The 21,493-nt window shown below is 36.5% G+C and overlaps 1 protein-coding gene across 12 annotated transcripts in view; it reads left to right on the plus strand.

Annotated features, from left to right (window-relative positions):
- PHF20L1 (PHD finger protein 20 like 1) overlaps positions 1–21,253 on the plus strand; it is a 75,585-nt gene extending 54,332 nt beyond the window's left edge. For 7 of the 12 annotated variants that reach the window (XM_064384607.1, XM_012462011.3, XM_012462012.3 and 4 more), the window contains 7 exons: positions 4,742–4,906; positions 8,631–8,812; positions 9,804–9,903; positions 11,798–11,993; positions 14,961–15,321; positions 16,582–16,747; positions 18,231–21,253. In XM_064384607.1, the coding sequence (XP_064240677.1) occupies positions 4,742–4,906; positions 8,631–8,812; positions 9,804–9,903; positions 11,798–11,993; positions 14,961–15,321; positions 16,582–16,747; positions 18,231–18,373 (1,313 nt within the window). In that variant the 3' untranslated portion in view covers positions 18,374–21,253. Of the gene's footprint in view, positions 1–4,741; positions 4,907–8,630; positions 8,813–9,803; positions 9,904–11,797; positions 11,994–14,960; positions 15,322–16,581; positions 16,748–18,024; positions 18,124–18,230 lie in introns of all 12 variants that reach the window. The other 5 variants (XM_012462017.3, XM_012462019.3, XM_064384608.1 and 2 more) reach the window with 2 other exon arrangements.
- The last annotated feature ends 240 nt before the right edge of the window (positions 21,254–21,493 follow it).

The following is a 21,493-nucleotide window of genomic DNA, read 5'->3' on the forward strand; positions in this document are numbered from 1 at the left end:
TACATTTTCAGTGCAGGAATGGCCAACTATTTTAAGTCATCTTACGGCACAGCAGCAAACCGTGGTCGGTTCTAATATTTAGTAGCAGACACAGAATCTTATATACAGAATACCTGTGAAAGTGGGGAAAAAGATAACAGGAGCTGATACAAAGCAAAATAAGAAGAGGCCCATGATTGGCAGCAAAATGAGGGATAGAGCTTAGGAGAATGCGGTAATTGTAACTTGAAGAAGAAAGAGAAATTAGGATTAATACAGGAAAAATGGTCAAAAAACGTGTACCTTAGAATTGTGACCAGGACTTAACTATGGTAACCCTTTATAAAGAGCCATTAAAACATACTTTAAATGGTATATGTTTTTATTTTTTAATAAAAAAGAAAACCATATATATTTGTTTACATGTTAAAATCAGACATACAAATGAACATCTTAACTTCATAAGTAGAGTCCTGGTAAGATGCACAGAAACATTGCTATTTATAAAAGGCAGGTGTTGAGTTTGGCAATCACTATCATCTTTGTAATTAATTATTGCATTTGAGAAGAATTTATTCTGAGCTATTTACTTTATCTTAGAAATGACACTTTTCCCCAGATAGTTAAATTAGAAGAGTGGTCTTTAAGTGGGAAATACAGGATTTTAAGTAACTTTGAAATTTTAAAGACATCTTAATATTAAAGAATTGACATTATTACTGTGTGAGGTTCTTGATATGTTTTTTAGTGTACAGTTAGCACCTTAGGGAGTTTCAAACTTTTATTTACTGCTCAACATTATTACATATATCCTGCTGGTACTTATGTACCAAAAACTAAGCATTTTATAAATATTACCACTTCATTTAATCCTCATATGAACCCTTTACAGTAAGATTTGTTATTTCCATTTTACCAACAGTTAACTGAGAGAGAGTGAGAAAGAGAGTTCTCCAGGTCTCATAGCTAGCAAGTGGTGAAAAGCAGATTCATTTCAAATCCTAGCAGTTTGATTTACTAGTCTGAATTTTTAACTTTAACCACCATGCTGGGTTATTAATACCTGAAATATTATTTATCAAACTGTGTATTCTTCTCTTCAACAAGTTTTTACTTGTTTTTGTTGGCAAACTAAGTTCTTGTCTTTATCTGTTATTTTAATGCAGTTATGCAAAGTAATAATTTGCATTAGTTGTTTTTTATTATTCTATGAGGTAGTGGGTTATGATATGTTTTGAGTAACAGAATTGGTTTATGAGACATAATACTAACGTTGTGTTTAATTTATGTGGATGAGAAGTCACCATGTTAGGATTTAAGAGTGACATCTTTGCCAGTTTTTAGCTTTGATACTTTGGGCAAATCACTTCATCTCTGACTTTCATGTGTCTATGAATATAAGGATACTGAAAGCATATCTAGATTAAAAAGAAATAGAGTTAGAAGGGAAAAGAGAATTGAAAGCATTGCATAGTAAAGAAGATTTCTTCAAGGAGCTTGAAGTCATTTAAGTATATAGTAAGAATGATAAGCATACATAAATCTCTACCAGGTAGGTCTGATATGTGTGGTAAGAGTGGTACAAAATAAATCTTTAAGTTGGAAAAGCTGATGCGATCAAGGAAGGGGTTTTATGTAGGAGACCACTTCTGATCTAAGCCTTGAAGCATAACAGATAATAACCAGAAGGGATTGGAGTGGGGAACACAGACAGGGTACAGAATCCCAAGTTTTGTTCATTTGTTAATGAAGCATATTAAATATCAGCCATGTTTTATTTTAGCACAAAATTGAGATTTCTTTCATTATTTTTGCAATCAGACTCTGCTTCTACTTTTACTTTTGCTGAAAGGGCGATACAGAATGGAGTTGATAAGAAGGCAGCCTTGAAGGTTGAGCACAAGGACTCAAATCCTGCCTTAACATTTAGAGCTAAGTGACCCTTGACAGGTTATTTAAATTCTCTACATCCCAATTTCCTTTCTTCTAAAATAAATGGTAATTGATAGTTTTACTGCATAGATTTCTTATTTGAATTAAATAATCATTATAAAGGACTTGATATAGTACCTAGCATTTAATAAATGCCCTTTCCATGTCTGGGCCTAAGTAACATGGCGTTGGGCAAACTGCGGTTATGGTGAGGCCATTGGGGGCAGAGTAATGTAGGGCTGCCCAAAGCCTGCTGTAATCTGACAGCATCAGCATCATCTTGGAGTGTTTCATTCCCAATGTACTGGAGATGAGGCCCAGGAATCGGGTTTTAACAAGCTTGCCAGCTTGTACACACTTTAAATGTTGAAATACACCTATATCACTTGTTAAGAGTGCAGCTTCCATAGTTAGGCTGCCTGAGTTTGAATGTTGGCTTTGCCATGGATAGTTGTGTGTTCTTGGGCAATTTACTTAATCTGTCCTGCACAGTTCTTTACTGACAGTCCTACTTCCCTTATGGATGCTTGTGAGGATTAAGAGTTAATACACATAAAGAGCTGACTCAATCAGTGTTGGTTATGCTATGGTGTTTATGATGACCAGTGGCAGTTTCCCATTGCTGCTGTCACAAATTACTGCACATCAGTGGTTTAAAACAATACGTATTTATTATCTTAAAGTTCTGGAGGTCCGAAGTCCAAAATGGGTCTCTCTGGATTAAAACCAAGATATCAGCAGGGCTTCATTTTTCTCTGGAGGCTCTCAGGGACCATCCATTTTCTTGCCCCTTCTGGCTTCCAGAGGCTGCTGCGTTTCTTGACTCTTGTTCTGTTTCCATCTTCAAAGCCAGCAATGGTCCAGTCTTTCTCATATTGCATTCTCACATTGTCTCTTCTGCCTCCATCTTTTCACTTTTGAGGACCCTTCCCATTAGACTGGGCCCACCCAGATAATCCAGGATACTCTCCCTGTTGTAAGGTCAGCTGATTAGCAACCTTAATTCCACCTTTCCACATGTCTTAGCCCATTTAAAAGTTCTAGGGCTTAGGACATAGGCATTTTTGGGGGAATATTATTCTGCCTCCCACAACTCCCAACTTCAAATGGATACTTAATACAGACTAGTACTTCTCTTACAAGCTCATTTGTCCACTCTCTGTCTTTCCTTTTTCCCACTTGTTTCCACCTCTTATGTATTCCCTTTTCCTCACAGAGGTGAGGAGACAGACGTCATCAGGTGGGAACTTGCTCATAGTCTGTCCACCATGTCTGCATGCGTACCTGAAAATACTCCTTTTCGTTGCCTCTATTAAAATGGAGGAAATGTCTGCCTTTCTCTTCTTAATCTGGCATTTTTCACCTCTGCCATCCCCCTTCCCCACATCTTTAGGTTCATGCAGTGATGTGTAAGATTTCCCATCTTACAGAACCCTCCTCTAAACTTCTGTTTCTTCTCTGGTTTCTCCACCTTGCATTTATTCTTCAGCCCCATCTCAGACCCACTTTCATCACCTAGTTGCTCAAGCAAAAACCTGGAAATCAGTTTGGATAATGCCATCTTAGCCCTTGGCCTCCAGTCTGTAACAGCACTGTGTCTTTGTCAAAATCTTCCCCTTAGTTGCCATCACTCAAGTTCTGAGCCACCAGCATTTCTTGCCTGGACTCCTGCTGTAGCCTCTGAAGCATCCCCTCACTTTTACATGTGCCTTCTTGCACTCCATCCTACACTCCACAGCTAGGGTGATCCTCCAGAAATGGAACTGTACCTGTCACATCCTGCTCCTCCACACAACCATTGAATAATGGAGGTTTTATTGCATTCAGGTAAAACTTAAAAAAAAAAAAATATGATCTGGCTCCTGTCACTCTAGCTTTGTTTCCCCATTATTCACTGTGCTCAGCCAGTCTTACAGTTGGCCAAATGTAGCATCATCCACTCTTCAGCTTCAGAGCCTTCCCACATGCCTGGAATCACACCCCTGCCTCCGTGTTTCCTTCCCTCACTATACCCTCAACTCTCCAGTACACTGCATATGGCCTCTCCCCTTGCAAACATCTGTGGGACTCATTCCAAACTGAGAAAAACAGAATTTTTACAGATTTATTCCAGGACTAGTTAATTATTTGCAGAGATTTTTTAGTTGAAAAAATATTGATCTGATTATCATTATATAATTGGTGTGCTAGACATCAGGAGAACTTATTTACAAAGTGTGAGGAAGAAAAAAGGTTAATTTCCATCTTGCATATCTTTTTTTTTCCTCTTAGGTGGGTACTACAATTACTTTTGCACCAACCAGATAAGTTCTTGGTTATATGTGCAGGATGTGCAGGTTTGTTGCATAGGTAAACATGTGCCATGGTGGTTTGCTGCACAGATCAGCCCATCACCTAGGTATTAAGCCCAGCATGCATTATCTTAGCTATTTTTCCTGATGTTCTCTCCCACTTCCCACCGGCCCCAGTGTGTGTTCTTCCCCATGTGTTGTCATCTTGCGTATTTTACTGCAGACATAGTTGTGATTATAATGGAGAGAAAATGTAGAAATAATCCTTTTGCACCTTACTTCACAAAAGTTTACTGGTACCAGTTAGAACCTGGTGCTCCCTACTATGTATGTATATATTGTCTGGGGTATGTTTGTTTCCCAAGTGTTCTTGCTAAACCCACTTTCTCAGATACATATCTAGCTTTTCATGGATGAGAAGAGAAAGTGGTAGCATGATTATTTGATGTATCCTGCACATGACTTTCATTATTTTTATAGTGACCTTTTTTAATTACCTGACACATTATTAATATTTCTTTATGTATCTTATGTTGCAGACTATTCAGACTATGAAGACAGTTCCCTCGAATTTTTGGAAAGGTGCTCTTCTCCACTAACTCGATCATCTGGGAGTTCTCTGGCTCCACGAAGCATGTTTATGGAGAAAACTACAACCTATCAGTACCCAAGGGCAATTCTGTCCGTTGATCTTAGTGGTGAAAGTATGTGTGACTTTGTAATAGTTCAAACAAGATTTACAATTCTTAAATGTGTAACTGAGAATAAAACATACTCTGTTAAGGGCACACAATTTAAAAAGTTGTTAGCTAAACTAATATGAACGTCTTGGCATGAGAAATTTGAACTATTTTTTAGTTTATATAAAGTTAAATTGGCTTTATACCAACAGTGGAAAATGTTGAAGACTCTTACTTTCCTTCCAATATTACAAACAATAAGAAGAGAGTTCCCAGCTCTAGACTTTGAGGGTTGTGGCATAAGAGTAGAGCTCTAATGCAGTAGGGACCAGAATCAGAGAATGAGGAATAAGGGACGAGGCCTTCAGTGTTTGTACAATCCAGGATCCTTATGAGTGAGCTCGATGGTGGATATTCGGTTAAGTGTTTTCTTTTGCACCGTTCACTTCCAGGTCTAACTCCTCCCTGGCTTCTATGGAGAAAGCATTTTCTTTCCTTTTTAGCACATGACACTTGTGAGATTTTATTTTTAGAAAGCTTGAGATATGGGAGGGGATTAAAAAGAAGTTACCACCACTCTTTCCAGCAAACACAAGTCCCCTTTTTCCCATGGTTCAGTGGTTCTTAGCTCCAGGTGGACCTTCTAATCATTGCTGTGGTGCTTTAAAAGTATACTGATCATGGGTCTACCATGAGGCACAATTGAATGAGATTTCTGGAAGTATCCTGGCAAGATACAACTTCTAGGTGATTCTGTGGAGAAGCAGAAGTTGGTAATCAAGTTAAGAACACCCTTGCAGTAAATGATCAAGATCTGAAGATCATCTCTTGCTGTAGGGAGGTGGAGAATAGGGGTTATATCTAGGCTAGCTGTGGTACTGAAGCAAGAATCCTTGAAAGAGTATGAGAAGAGCCGCAGATGGGTACTCTCTGTTCTTCCTTGTCTCTGCCTGGCGATCAAGTACTGAGCCAGGAGAAAGAAAAGGAATGTTAATAAGGTCTTAGGCCAGAAGTTCTCAAATGTTAGCATGTGTCAGAACTGCCTGGACAGTGTGTTAAAACACATTTCTGGCCCTCACCCTCAGAATTTCTGATTTCCAGCAATTCCCTGGTGATGATAATGTTGTTGGTCAGGGAACCATACTTGCAAAATGCTGTCTCAGGAAATAGCAGTGACTGTTTAAGGGGTAGTGGTTGGAAGGCAACAGCCGTCCTTGTGGCCACTCAATTGGAGCCATTGTCTAGGTGGCTATTTAAACGCAAGGGGGAGCTTTTATTTGCTTCTTATGTAACGTTCAGCCCTATCATCCATTTTACTCAACTTCCAAAACTCAGCTAAGCATATGTTTAATGCTTGGGAGTTATTCAAACTGGATTTTCTGGAGAATATGATAAATTTGCTGGTTAACACCATAAAACCTGATAATTTTTGCCATGCAAGTGTATGTGAGATACACTAATTCCTTTCAATGATACAGTTTCAAATTAATTTTTATTTATTTATTTTTTTTTTTGAGGCAAATTCTTGCTCCGTTGCCTAGGCTGAAATACCGTGGTGTGATTGTAGCTCATTGCAGCCTCAAACTCCTTGACTCAATCAGTCCTCTTGCCTCAGCCTCCTGAGTGGCTAAGATTACTAGCACATGTCATCATGCCTAGCAAATTATTTTTGCTTTTGTAGAAATGAGGTTTTTCTTTGTTGTCCAGATTGGTCTCAAACTCCTAACTTAAAGTGATCCTCTTGCCATGGCTTCTCAAAGTGCTGGGATTACAGGTGTGAGCCACTGTGCCAGGCCTATTTAATGCTGCTTATATGCTACAACAGTATTTGAAACTGTTTTGTCCACATTCTAATAAACTTGTACTTGGGAAAACCCAAAAGAAAATTTGAATTTAAGCCAGCAAGATTATGGATGGGTGAAATTTTCCTCTTTAGGTTCTTTTATAGCAAGTTATACTGTTCATATTAGATTTTCCTTATCTAGTTGATTTACTAGCTCAATGAATATTTTCTATTCATTCTGTATTCTCTGTTATCTATTTCTGCTGACCTTCCTTCCATATGTCCTCTGACTTCAAAGAGAAGGAAACTATTTATTTTTCTATGAAACATTAATAATTCAACAACAAAACATTCAAAAACATTGAATCAAGAAAAATGCCAGATTAGAAGCTGATAGAGGAAACACTGTCATATTGAATATGTAAAGTATAAATAGCGTGAATTTTTAAAGTTCGAATCTGTTCAACTTCAATCCGATCTGATTAAGTCTGAAAAGGAAACGGTCTCTCTCTGACTCCTTAGTTCTTCTACAAACATTCTGGAGTGGCTATGTTACGTATCAGACCTCATTCTAATCACTGGGGATGTAGCATTCAACAATGCAAAGTTCTTGCTGTCATGGATTCTGATAGTCTAGTAAGAGGAGATAGATGACAAGCAGGTCAGGGGATAACTCAGAATGTGGCTTGGGGATAGGATGTGAGGTAGGAAGCTTCTCTGCTGAATAGCCTCTGTCAGGAGCTCACACAGTGTTATATGATGTTCTGTGTCTCGTGATGACTTGGTTTTCCTAACATTTCTTCATCCAAACTACTGCAAAAAATTTAGTGTCCCATCGTCATTTATTTTCCTTTGTTATAAATAAAGATTCCCCCGTGTCTGTCTCAATTTTCTTTTCCTCAATAACCTGAGCAAAACGGTCGGATTTGGCATTGACACTATTATACAGACACACCTAAAACCTGGCATGTAAATTGAGTTGTATGTAGTTGTCATCCCTATGATCTAGTTTCTAGAATATGCTTAATTAAAAAAAAATTATTACCAAAACAAAATTAATACATTTTAAAAATTCCTTGGGGAACTCATGGTTCTGTTTTTAAGAAATACTGGTAAAGTGAATAAGAACACAGACTTGAGAATCAGGCATTCCTGGTATTCAGTCGCTTTCCCACTCCATGACTACATTTCTCAAGCAAGTTATATGTCTTGTGTTTAAAGTGCTTGATATAGTACTGCATGCTTACTAAGTATATAGTAGTTGATGCTACTGATACTGTCAATGATGGTATTGTTGATTTTAGACCTTAAGCAAGCTCCTTTACCTCTCTGAAGTTTATAGTACAAATAATAAAACCTGTCCTCTTTACAATCCAGGTTTTTGTTTTTGTTTTTGTTTTTGTTTTTTTTTGTGAATTTTCAAAAAGCACTTTATTAATCCGAAAAAAGAAAGAAGAAAAAAAATACAAAGAATGAGTCATCATTCTTTGGTCACCATTCTAGTGGTGTGCTAGAGCCAGCTTATGCTGGCCAATGGGGACTTACTACACACACCTATCCTCAGGTCCACAGACAGTGGTGTCACACCAATAAGGGGACAACCCAGGGTTTTTATGAGAATCAGAAGGGATCATGTTTGTGAAAGTATATGGAAACTATGCAAATTTGAATTTTTGATATCAGCCTTAGTCATGAATTCTGTAAGCATGAAGTCTAAAAGATATTTTGAATTACTTATAATAGTGTATACTGTAAGATGTAAAGCAGTCATAATAGCCTAAACTTCAAAAATCTTTTGTTTCTATGTCCAGAGACAAGTACAATACAATATTCTCATTTGTTTGCTCCCCCTTTTAAAATGTTTAATAGCTTATGATAGCTTCTCATAGCTCCTTTCTTTATGAAAAATGACATGAAAATATAAAAAAGATGTGGTGCTGAGTATACTTCTTATATATATTCTAGACTTATCAGATGTAGACTTCCTAGATGATTCTTCAACGGAGAGTTTGCTTCTGAGTGGGGATGAATACAATCAGGACTTTGATTCAACCAATTTTGAGGAATCTCAGGATGAAGATGATGCTCTTAATGAAATTGTGCGATGTGTTTGTGAGATGGATGAGGAGAATGGCTTCATGATCCAGGTAATTGGCTAACCTCTCTTCCCTATAGTAATGAGTCAGTTGTTTCAGGTGCTCAGCAAATGCATCACAGTGTTTTATTTCTTTACTAACTGTTCTACTGAAGATAGAGGGTTCTAACTTATTTTGTGGAAAATACCCATAGTAATGATTAGGAGATTTCCTCATCAAGTGTAGTAGACAGTGTTCTTATTTTAGTGTCTCTCTTTTCTAGAGTATTTAGTTTGAGGCCTTCAAGCTGAAGCTCTTTAGAATGATTAGGGTGGTAAGCCTTCACACTAAAGGGCAGGCTGCAGCAGCCTTTCTCTTCCTCATCTGCATCCATGTTATTATAACAATTAACAGTATATAGTCACCCTTCACGTGTCAGTGATTAAAAAATAGAAATTTCCAGTATTCTTAAAAAAAGGGAAAAATTTTGTTGCAAGAGTTAGCAACTTCTTGTATGAAAGATATCTTTAAGATAAAAGGAAAGCATAACCCAAATTTTGGGATGTCAGAAGATTTGGAAATATTAATTGAGAGCATAAAGAGAGAGTAATCTGCTTTTCCTCCCATTTTCAGTGGTTTTCTAGAGGTAACTACAAATTTATAGCTTTACCACAAGAGTGTACTTTAAGAGATCATTGCTATAGAAACTGCTACAAACTTACTTTTTTTTTTTCTTATTTCTGCATTTTAATGAACTACGAGTTTTATGATGTGATTGCCTTAAAATCGATGGGAATTAAATTAGAGAAATTAATGACTTTTTTTAGGATTTAAGTAGTTGATCAAAACATATTCTAATAGGTGCAACAAAAGATAGTTCTTGAAGTAGTTGACCATTTCAAAGATAAAATCATGACTTGATTTTGTTATGTCGAATAAGAATGGAACTGATAGTGGCAGTAAGAAGCCAAGCCAGCGAATTCAAAGAATGGGCATGTATCCTTATTCCTAGCTTATTCCTAGTGAGGATCAGGTGACTGTAACACTCCTCTGTTTTCTGCAGTGTGAGGAGTGCTTGTGCTGGCAACATAGTGTGTGCATGGGGCTGCTGGAGGAGAGCATTCCAGAGCAGTACATCTGCTATGTCTGCCGGGACCCACCGGGTAAGAGTTTCTGCACCGAGCTCATTGCCAGGATTCCTCCATGTCTCCTCCAGGATTCTAGAGTGTGTCAGCTGTGTTCACCACCACTACAGCAAGTTCTCACATAATGTCATTGACAGGTTCTTGGAAACTGAATCCAAGTGAAACAGCATGCTATATGCCAGAGGAACTTAATTTGTTTATATCAATGAGCTTATAGTACAATTCGTTTCATTATTCAGTGTGTCAGTTTCCAAGAACCTATCAATTACGCTTAGGGAGGACTCACTGTACTTCTTGGTCAATTAGACTCAACTTCCATGTTAAAATTTTAAAATATTTTTTCACTTATACTTCTCTTTTCCATATTGATTACTTAAATATGTTAGCATACATTTATCAACAAAATTACTATCTTACTGAAAGAGAAGAGGTATGACTTCTTCCTGGAGAAGAATTAGCCTCTGTCTATTCTTCTTCTAGCTAGGCTTCTTTGTGGCAATTGGAGTAGATCTGCATCTGTGTTCTAACCTTGCACGCTACTGACCTGGCAGTTCTGCATGTTTGACTCATTGTAGAGCAGGTGGGGCCTCAGAACACCACCTGTGATGCCTTTATTTTACTGATGAGGCAGACTGAGATGAAACCTGTGCCTTTTGATTCTCAGTTCACCATGCGTCTACCTGGTGCCTTCCTCTATGCTAGAGGGTCTTCAGATAGCAAGATAGCATATTTTGCATGTTGAATTTAACTTGAGCCTCCAGGCAGGAAATAACTAGGTTTTCTCAAATAATAGGCATGTGGTGAATTGGGCCCATGACTATTTGAAATAAAGAAAGAAGTCACAGTAAGTCACAAAAAAGTCACAGTAAGAAGGAAGAGAATTATTCACAGCCATATGAATGTAGACATTTGTTTATTCATTCACTAAAATTTGTAGTATTTATTATTCATTGTATTCTTTCAATAACAAATGTAGACATTTGTTATTTGTTCAGCAGCATTTATTGGATGGCTTCTATTTTCCACTGTGGTGAGATCATTGATTAAACCATGCCTTCAACTAGCTAGTAGTATAGTACAGGACACAGGCACATAAATACCTAATTGTAATAAGATCTAATTTGTATTAACCTGGAGGATATGGAATTTCATAGGATTCTGTGAAATCACAGACATGGGGGAAGGATTCCTATTCACTCAAGTAGAACTCTATGGTTCATCCAATTTAAAACTAAGGTTAATGAGAGAAGTAACCCCTGTCTAGTTTTTTTGTTTTGTTTTGTTTTGTTTTTTGAACTAGAGTGTCCCTCTATCACCCAGGCTGGAGTGCAGTGGCACGATCTTGGCTCACTGCAACCTCCGCCTCCTGGATTCAAGCAATTCTCCTGCCTCAACCTCCCATATACCTGAGACTACAGGCACACGCCATCATGCCCAGCTAATTTTTATATTTTTAGTAGAGATAGGGTTTTACCATATTAGGCTGGTCTTGAACTCCTGACCTCAGGTGATCCACCCACTTCGGCCTCCCAAAATGCTGGAATTGCATGTGTGAGCCACCATGCCTGGCCCGTGTCTAGTTTTTAATCCAGCCCTTTGAGCCTTTTTAGAGGACAGGTGATAACTACAAAAACATTGAAGTCAATATGCTCAAGGTTCCCTTTGCAGGTGTCATCTGCCACCAACCCGACCACATCCTTCATGGCGTTTCTTCTTGTTGGTGGGCAGGAGCACTGAAGGTGTAGAGGAGCTCCTCCTGCACCAGTTCCTCAAAATGCTGTCTTACTCATTTGAATCTGCTCCTGGTGCTAGAGCTTACCTTGCTTAATGAGCAACGTTAGTAGGGTAGCAGTTGAAGAAAAATCTGAGTAAGTGCGGTCCTTTGTGACTTTAATGTCAACTTCATCTACAGGTCAGAGGTGGAGTGCAAAATACCGTTATGATAAGGAGTGGTTGAATAATGGGAGAATGTGCGGGTTATCATTTTTCAAAGAAAATTATTCTCATCTCAATGCCAAAAAGATAGTTTCTACACATCATCTGCTTGCTGATGTCTATGGTGTTACAGAAGTGCTACACGGGTTACAGCTGAAGATTGGAATACTAAAGTAAGTGAAGGGCGGCAAAGGGAGGGTCACACTTCAGCAGACATTTTAATTCAGACCAACACTCTTGGCCTTTTGATGGTCCAGAGTAACAGTTTGGAGGCGAGAACAGATATTTTAATAAAGTTTCATTTTTAAAAACAAGGAAAGATTAACAACCCTCTGGATGCGTTGGTGCTCTCTGCCTATTCTCCTAGAATGTGTAAGTGTGGTTAAAGGTAGATACAGCATCTAGTAACTCAGCACATTCTAGCCGCTGTCCCATTGTTTGGTGTGTTCACCACATGTGCAAAATTAAGTGCAGTTGCTGTGGTGAACCCTATACATTGTGTCCTCCTTCAGGAACACTATCAAGATGAAATAGATTCTAAACAGGGCGAGTATTTTTTAATATATATAAAGATTGATTGAGAGGGGATGAAGGGAGTCTACAAACCAGCATCCACTTCTCTGCTGTGCGCCAAATGTGTTAGTCATCCCATACGATTTTCTCTTAAAAAAGTCTCAACCTCCCTGAAGAATATATCAGAATATTCTTGAAGTGCTTGTTTTCAGTCCTTCCTAATGCCTGACTGGAATTCTTCTTTAAAAGAACAAATGTAAAAAAACCCACATTTTGAGTAAAAACAGGATGATTCACTGGTTTTTCACAAGATTTTCTTCATTTGGATGTACTTGTCATGGCCAGAAACTTGGCCTCATCTTCTCCTTGCCTTCCCATCCTGTGTCCTTCACATCCTATCCATTGGAATTTGCGAACATTGTTCAGTCCGTTCCTCTCTCCGTTCTCACTGGTACTGTCACAGCCAGGCTGCTATATTTCACGTGAACGATTGCCATGCTGGTCCATTATCTCTGGCTCTAGTCTTGTACTCTATCAGTTCATTCTTTGTACTGCTGCCAGTGTGAGCTTAGTAGAAGATCAATATCAGCTTGTCATTCTCCAACTTAATGTACTAGAGCATCTTCCTGTTGTCCAATGGACTGAGTCCTTCCATGACACATACTCTGTCTACCGTTTTGTTGCCACATATTCCCATATTCCCTGTGCTTTTCCCCCAATGTTCCAGCTATCCCAAACCATAATCCCTAAATGAAGCAAGCGTTTTCATAGCTCTAGGCCTTTACCAGGATAAGCTTCTACCACTAGTGCCCCTAGCAGACGCCTTTTATAATTAACTGGAGTTGGCCCAACTGGCGTTGACCATGTTCTTCTTGGCAAAGTCCATGCATACTGGTGTCAGGCACTTTGGTACTTAATTTTTTTATGTCTGTCTTCCCTTACTATATCATGGGATCCTTGAAAATAGGGCTTGTGTCCTATTCAGCATTTTATCTCCAATTGATAGTGTAGGATAAGTACTCAGTAACTATTTGTTGAATAAAATTTGCTTCCGTTTATCATAAGCCTGAGTATGAGTTTCTTTTTTAAAAGGCCTTGTAAATGCTAAGACTTAAGGGAGGGACTAATGTATTAGGTCTTTTTTTAAAACCTGATTTCCTTCTTGATGTTAGTATGAGTTTCTCTGCATTCCTGATTTTGCTAAGGATTATAATTGGACCATTCCTGTTTCATATACTTATAGTCCCTCTTTATGTCAATATTTTAAATCATGATATATGTTATGTACAATTTATTAAAAGTCCTACACATCACGTGCTTTCATGTGATATTTTATTTAATCCTTATAATAAGCTGCCTCATTTCATAGATGGGTAGTGAAAGACAGAGATTTTGTAACTTGTCTAGGCTTCTCTATGGTCCAGCAGAATTCAACCCCGTGGACTATTGGACTACAGTGCCAGCTTTTCTTCTATTATGCCTTTTACTGATATGAGTGTTTTAGTATTTTCTGAATATTAAATTACTAGGGATTCAAAATATTAATTTATAATTTCAGAAGCAATACTTGAGTATTATTGGAAGAGAACTAATTTGACTCAGTATGTATCTAATTTGGAAATTATTAATATGTAAACATTCTGAGCCTTTTGAAAGGTTTATATCTCCTGAATGTCCTTCCACTTCAGCTCTGATGATTGGATTCCTATTTTACTTACTGCAGAATTTTAATTACTGCAGAATTAACTGTACAATATCATGCTTACATCTTCAGTGAGGATGAGATAAATGGGCATTATCATAGATTGTTGGTGGGGTTGTCATTAGTATAATCCCTTTCTAGGTCACTTGGGTAGTACCTATCAAAATTAAAATGTGTATGTTATCCAGCAATTCCGTATCTAGAAATTTGTCTGACTGAAATATTCTGACTTGTGTGCAAAGGTACACACAAGTACACAGACATAGAACAGTAGGAAAGTGGTTGGCTGAACGGTACATTTGTAACTATTCAGCCACTAGAGTTAAAGTAAGGGAAACCTATCTGTATGAAATGATATGGCAAGATGCCCATAGCATGTTAGGTACAAAAAGGCAGATTGTATGTGTTCTGGTTGTGTCACAAGAAGATGTGTATACTTACATCCACTTAAGAACTAATTTTAGGTATATAGAAAGTCTAGAAGTTTATATACCTCAGTTATTTATGATTGCCATGGGAGAGGAAATTTTTACTTTCTGTGCATTTATATTTAGGATTTTTTTCATAGGAATTATCACTTTTTGACTGAATAAAAGTTTTTAAAATATGCTCACATGAAAGTTTCAAATTTTACAATGAAAAAAATGACAATAAAAAATCAGTAGAAAAAGAAATGCATGTATTAAATGGTGACATGGACTGTCAACACAATTAAGTTCGTTAGTGCTTTTCTGAGCGTTATTTCTTTAAAATTGAGAAAATTCAAATTTTGGATGAAATCCTGGAGTGAGTTAACTTAAAGAATACCTTTGCTTTTGTCTTGAGTCCCAGGACTCCTGACCTAGTTCTGAAATATATTATTGTATTCAGCTTGTTACTGGAGTTTTGCTTTTCTGAACTGCTGTTTTCTCAACTTTGTTTTAAGGAATAAACATCATCCTGACCTTCATCTCTGGGCTTGTTCTGGGAAGCGAAAAGACCAAGATCAAGTAATAGCTGGGTTAGAGAAAAAAATAGCGCAAGACACAGTTAATCGAGAAGAAAAGAAATATGTACAGAACCATAAAGAGCCACCTTGTTTGCCCCTAAAAATGGAAGGAACTTACATAACAAGTGAGCACAGCTATCAAAAGCCACAAAGTTTTGGTCAGGACTGTAAATCTCTCGCAGATCCTGGGAGCTCAGATGATGATGATGTTAGTAGTTTTGAAGAAGAGCAAGAATTCCACATGAGAAATAAAAACCATTTACAATACTCAGCAAAAGAACACGGAATGCCTGAAAAGGTAAAACTGGTTCATTTTTCTTTGCTTGGAAAATATGATAGAACAACAAAGGAAAATTTTATAAAATAAAACATACTGAATTCCCAGATTTTACTTGTATTTCCAAGTTCGCCAGTACCTTGTTAAAGTAAGGTGATTTTTAAAATTTCTCTACAGGAAATCACTGGCCATTTCAACATTTAATTATCTCCTAATTCAGAATTGTAGTAATTCAGTAGACTGTTTCTCTAGCAAAAGTCAATTGTATAAGCACATTAGATGCCTCTAAAACATGAACCACATTGTATTCCAAATGAAAATGTCCATGTGTAAGAATGTGAAAGTACATACGAGTGTAATGATTTGTCTTGCTCTTTATGTGTGTTAGATAAAAGGTGGCACTCTAATTTTCTTTTTAAAAAATTGTAGCATATTTGTCAATGCATCCCACTATTCAGTAAGCTGAATTCTGACATATCTTTGTGTATTGGATATCTATAAACTTATTTCCTGTACACTGGGATTATCTTAGAAGTGTTACCTTTATTTTGTACTGATTTTCAATTAGTGAGGCCACTTTAAAATTAGTTTTTTTTTTTTTTCATTTTTCTGCATTCCTTAACAAGTAGTTACTGTAAATAAGTACTTAACTGAATTGGAAAGTTTATATTTCATATCGTAAAGTTTGTGGTAAGTTATTTTGTCTAGTTAATATCCCTTGTGTGAAATGAGTTATATCTGGCACATCTAAATGCACATTGTGTGTGTGTGAAGCAGTTTGCACTTTTGAAATTTTTAAAAGGTTTTTGCCTTTCCCTCCCCTCATTGGTTTACTGTACTGTAACAGTAAAGTCCAGTCTATAGTTAATTAGACTTTATACTGGTCTTCGGCAACTCTCTTGATTTCTTTTCATCATTGCTTTTCTCTCTTACATCCACTTACATCACCAGTTAAGATTAATTGAGGAAGAGGCCCGTCCAAATTAGTCAGGTATTCTAATTGCAGAATAGAATTAGTGACTTCATTTATTTAGCTCCTTTTATTGAAGACTTTTTTGCCTGTGTAGCACCATGTGAGGCAGGGTGGAGGGAGGTGGTAGACACGTCTGCTCTTAAGAACCACCAGCTGGGATTTGGTTATGTACCAGTCCTTCTTTAAAGATATCCCAGGGGTCAGATTGGATCTCACTGTTACCAGTGTTGAGGTGTGTCATGTATCTTTACTTCAATGGCTACATTTCATCTCATTCTTTGTGTTTGTTTTCCAATGGTCCTTTGGAGAAGAATCCAGCTGATGGGAATACAGTATTTGTTTATAATGATAAAATGGGCACCGAAGACCCAGGAGACTCCCATCTTCAGTGGCAGCTCAATCTCCTTACACACATAGAAAATGTGCAGAATGAAGTTACCAGCAGGATGGATCTAATAGAAAAAGAAGTTGATGGTAATTTAAGAAAGAACTAAAATATAGTTACTACAGTGTGTTTATTGTTACTATGAAGAAGTTACTTAAAAATCTTAAATTATGGGATGAAAACTACAGATACTCTCCATACTGATGGGGTTTTATTACTCCCTTTGTATTGTATTTGACATATTTGGGATCTTTTACACTTAAAACAATATGACTGGGTATGATCATAGGTTGTTTTCATTTTTTTAAGGTGGATATTTATTAAATACTGTCTATGTGCCAGGCTCAAGATAGATCACTTATGGAATAAATTTATTAGCTTCATTGAACTAAGTTTTCTTGGGAAGTAAACATAAAGAATATAAGCATGTTGGAAGTGTAAAAATATTTTGAATCAATATTTTACTTTGGTTAGCACTTGTTAAATTAACTTCTACAAAGTTAAGTAGGTAAACCTTAAGTTTGCATACACATTTTCAAGTAGTTTTCTTTTATATTTTAAAATTGTGCCATCACACAGGAGGCCTGAAAAGTAGGCCAGAAAGATACTATCCCTATTTTATAATTGAGAAACTAGAGTAATTTAGATTTCCTGATTTTCAGTCCATGTTGTTCTTAATGCTTTCTGACTCCTGTTTCTTCCTAACATCATACATGATATTCTGCACCCCAACTTTTTTTTTAATTTGGCATAAGCATGTGATATTTCTCCTCTACGTTAAGTTAGAGCTCCTACTCCTTCCTGCCCCCTGCCCTTGAGAAAAGAAAAGAGGAAATGGAAACCCATTTTAGAAGCATCTTCCATCTGGGTGTAAGCTAACTGTAGAGCTGATGTAATGTTTTGAGTAGATTTTTGAAGAAAAGAAAATGCATCTTGACACTATTTCATATTATTAGGTTAGATTTCCAAAGGGAACATGAATAGAAACTATAGAAGATCAATTGCATTCTGCCTAGAATTTTAATATGCTTGTGTGTATTTTAAAAAGTAGTGTTAAAATAGTAGAACTGAAAGAATACCAAGAAATTGCTACTTCCTTTTCATTGTTAAAAAGAACTTCCGGATTAAAAAAAAAATGATTAAGTATGTTTTGTGTAAAGTAGAGATGACGTGAGTCTAAACTAATAGAAAGCTTAAGCAAGTATAGGGAACCGTTGTGTCTTATTCTAGGAGTAAAAGGGGACCTTCAAAATGAAGTTAGTATGTATATATGTATATGTGTGTGTGTATGTATATTTTTCCCTCTTATATATAAAAAATATACATTTCCTGTATATTTAAAGGGGAAAATTATCTTAAATGACAGATAAAAATTGCCAGGAGGGACTTGAACTCTGTGGGGCGGGATAGACAGCACGCTAAACCTCTCGGAAATGGCTTGAGTATGTTGGCCTTCTAAAGACAGGCAAGTGAACTCTTATCTCCATCACAGCTCCAACTTTCTAATTGTATCATTTTCTGACTGTTTGTCCAGTTGTCATTCAGATTTGCTTATTTTCTTCTCTCTTTTAGTTCTGGAAAGCTGGCTTGATTTCACAGGGGAGTTGGAGCCACCAGATCCTCTTGCAAGATTGCCCCAACTTAAACGCCACATAAAACAGCTCCTAATTGACATGGGCAAAGTACAGCAGATAGCCACTCTTTGCTCTGTATGACAACAGTGAACACTTAATGAAAGAATGTGGCTTTCTTAAGTCAAATCATTTTTATTATCCACATGACAGCTAAGTGGATAATTTAAAAGCCTAGTAATGTCTGGTTATTCACTGGTTCGTGATGTCAATAGGATGGCACCTTGGAAAGCAAAATGAAGAACAGCTTTATCAAGGAAGCTAGAATTTAAAAACAAATTCATGAGCGAGCTGCAAATGAGAATGTGTTATATGCCAAGAATCAATGAAGTAGAATATAATCTATACTAAGGGATTTCAAGTGGGCAGAATTTTTGAGTACTTGCTTACATGAAGCTCGAGATACCTGTAGAAAGAAATATGGTATATTTATATAGTTTTTAATAGAAAGATCTACATTTATAAACCAGCACTTGGCCAAAACAAAATTGTAAAGGAAATTAAAATTCTGGAGAATTCTACAGGGTTGCTGTAAGAACTGTCTTCTCAGCAGTTGATCCAGCTGTACGGAAGTTTAGGATATTTAAACTTTTATAGGATCATGAGCTGTTTCTTGGCTGATGAATGTTCTTAACAGAAAACTGACAGTAGAAGTCTCACTTCTGGGGAAAACAGTTGTGGAATTCTTACTTCATTATGAATGTATTTAAAAACAAACACCAAATAATTGGAATATATTGCAGGCATTAAGCTCATTAAAAACAAACTGGCTTGCAGAAGGGTCCGATGTGCCAAGTGATCATGATTCTGCTGGAAAGAGGTTTTTAAATATTGTGGGAGTTCTCTCACCCTAAGTCTTACATAATGCCATCAGTCCATCCAAAACCTATATATCACCCATGCTATATATGTCATATATATAGTTGAATGGCAGTATTCAGGCTCAACGTACAGTTTGATCCTGAGTATGCTTGGTGTTTGCCTTCAGAAAAAAAATTGTAAATAACCTCAGCTGGGATGAGGAGTGACAGAAATATCAAAATAATTTGTGGCTGTGGATTTTTTTAACTGCTAGTAGTGGAATACTGGAAAAGCTTCATTTCTGAAGATGAATTTTATTTTTAAAAAATACATGCACACTCAAAACTTTTAGCTTTGATCACAAATGGACAAATTTCTGAAACCAAAGGCAACTAAGTTGCTGTGTTAGCTCTTGCTGGATTTTGAGCCTAGGTCCTACTGTCTGCCAGTACTCATGTGAGTTGTACGCGCCCCCAGTGCTACATACGCAGGTATGCGTAAGTGTGTATGCTTGTTTTAAACAAACACTCAACGTACATATGTACATAATCGACACATATTTATATCACATATCTAGTTTTATTACTATAGACTATACGAATTGGTGGTTAACATGAAATGTTACCTTTTAACAGACTGTTTTTAAAAATTAAAAATGTATGTATAGGTTTTGAAATTTTTTTAAAAGGGGAAAAAGACTGTTAGGAGGAGGCTATTTGATGACATATAACACTTGAATATTTTATGCCTCATTCTGTTTATCAGTTCTCACAATCTGTATAAATGCATTTTAGAACTGATAGACAGTAAACTTGAATTTATCTTTGATAAGAATACATGCCACTGTACATTCAGATATTATTTAAATTTGCAAACACATTGTTCTATATGTAAGGGTACTGTATGTAAAACTCTTTATTAAAACTATTCCACATATCCTAAAATTTCAGCTTGCCTTTTTGCGGCCTTATATTTTGATGTAAAGATTAAAAGAATGTGCAAAACAGTCAGAAATTTTTATTGCCTTTTGAGATTCTCCAACTTGACAAAGTGCCAAAGATCAACAGACAGAAAATATAATCCTGTGTATTTACTTGTCATACTTTAACTTTGTGAAAGATCTTACTGATAAATGAAAAGCTTTAGCCGGGGTGGTATTGTGGGGTAGTTGCTTAAATTTGCATATCAAAGTAAAAAAAATAGTGCCTGTATTCGATGTGTGGAGTAAATTTGCTAATGTCTGTATTTTATGATTGATACTATTCTCTTTCCTTTGTGTTTTAAAATAATGGCTTTAATATTTTTGCTGTCATGGCTACATTCTAGACATTGAATTTATATCTTCTTTTTTTCAGATATGGAGCAAATAGCATCCTTAACCTATGAATAATGGTGTTGCCTAGATTCTTGTCACAAATACAGAAGATCCTTTGTACCTAGTAACATTCATCCTCTTGATTCCTGGTGAACAGGGTTAAATTAATGCACATTTGTTCTTGTAGTTTCTAAAAATTAGATCAATTTATTTGTTAGCCAGCAAATTGAAAATTCCATTAATAGATTACTGAAATTTTTGCTTTGCTTATATATATATGAACTGGAAATCTGAGTTTTTAAATTTGGATCTTTAAATCAAATTATTTTTATGCATATTTTCCATTTAATACAGAATATATCAATCGATTGAAGCCTTTCACAACTAGTGGGCTGACCTTTTCTTCTTTAAGAGAGTGAATTAATTTCTAAGAAGTCAACCCATTGTGAACAGTTTCAGATGAGATTATTTTCTTTCCTTTTAGTATTTTTAAATATCACTATATGTATTTAAATAGAAGCAATAAACTAGAGAGAGTGTTTCTTGAAAAGACAGTGTTTTATTTGCCACCCAGACAGAACAGAATGAGCATTGATAGAGAGGGCTCCCTCTTGGTGTGTTACTGATAAACTTGTACTTCCTCATACTTGTGTTTCTACTGACTTATTTCCAAACTTAAGAGTAATGTACTTTAAAAACAACTTGATTATTCTTTTAATTTCAGGTAAAACCCCTTTTCCTAACACTCATCTTATTTCCACTGTCTTATTTCCTCTCAGATGTTCTTATTTCACATGTTCAAAATGAAGCGTACTATTTCCCCTCCAATAAATGAAGTCTCCTGCCAACTTCACTGTCTCCGTTAATAACGTTACCCTAAGAGTCCAGGTTTCAAACACCTAGTCGTCCCTCATATCCATATCATTAAAACAGATAACGTTGTCTTCTTACTTCTCAATCCTACTGAAAGTCCAACATTTTTTATAAAATAACGTCATAAAGATATTACTACTGGCCTCTGAAACCGTAACTTTGCCTTTATTCTAATTCATCAAAATTGTCACTGTCAGATTGTTCCATGCATTGCG

This window comes from Aotus nancymaae, unplaced genomic scaffold (assembly GCF_030222135.1).
Source record: "Aotus nancymaae isolate 86718 unplaced genomic scaffold, 86718_ANA_hifiasm-v0.15.2.pri h1tg000036l, whole genome shotgun sequence".
Lineage (NCBI taxonomy): Eukaryota > Metazoa > Chordata > Mammalia > Primates > Aotidae > Aotus > Aotus nancymaae.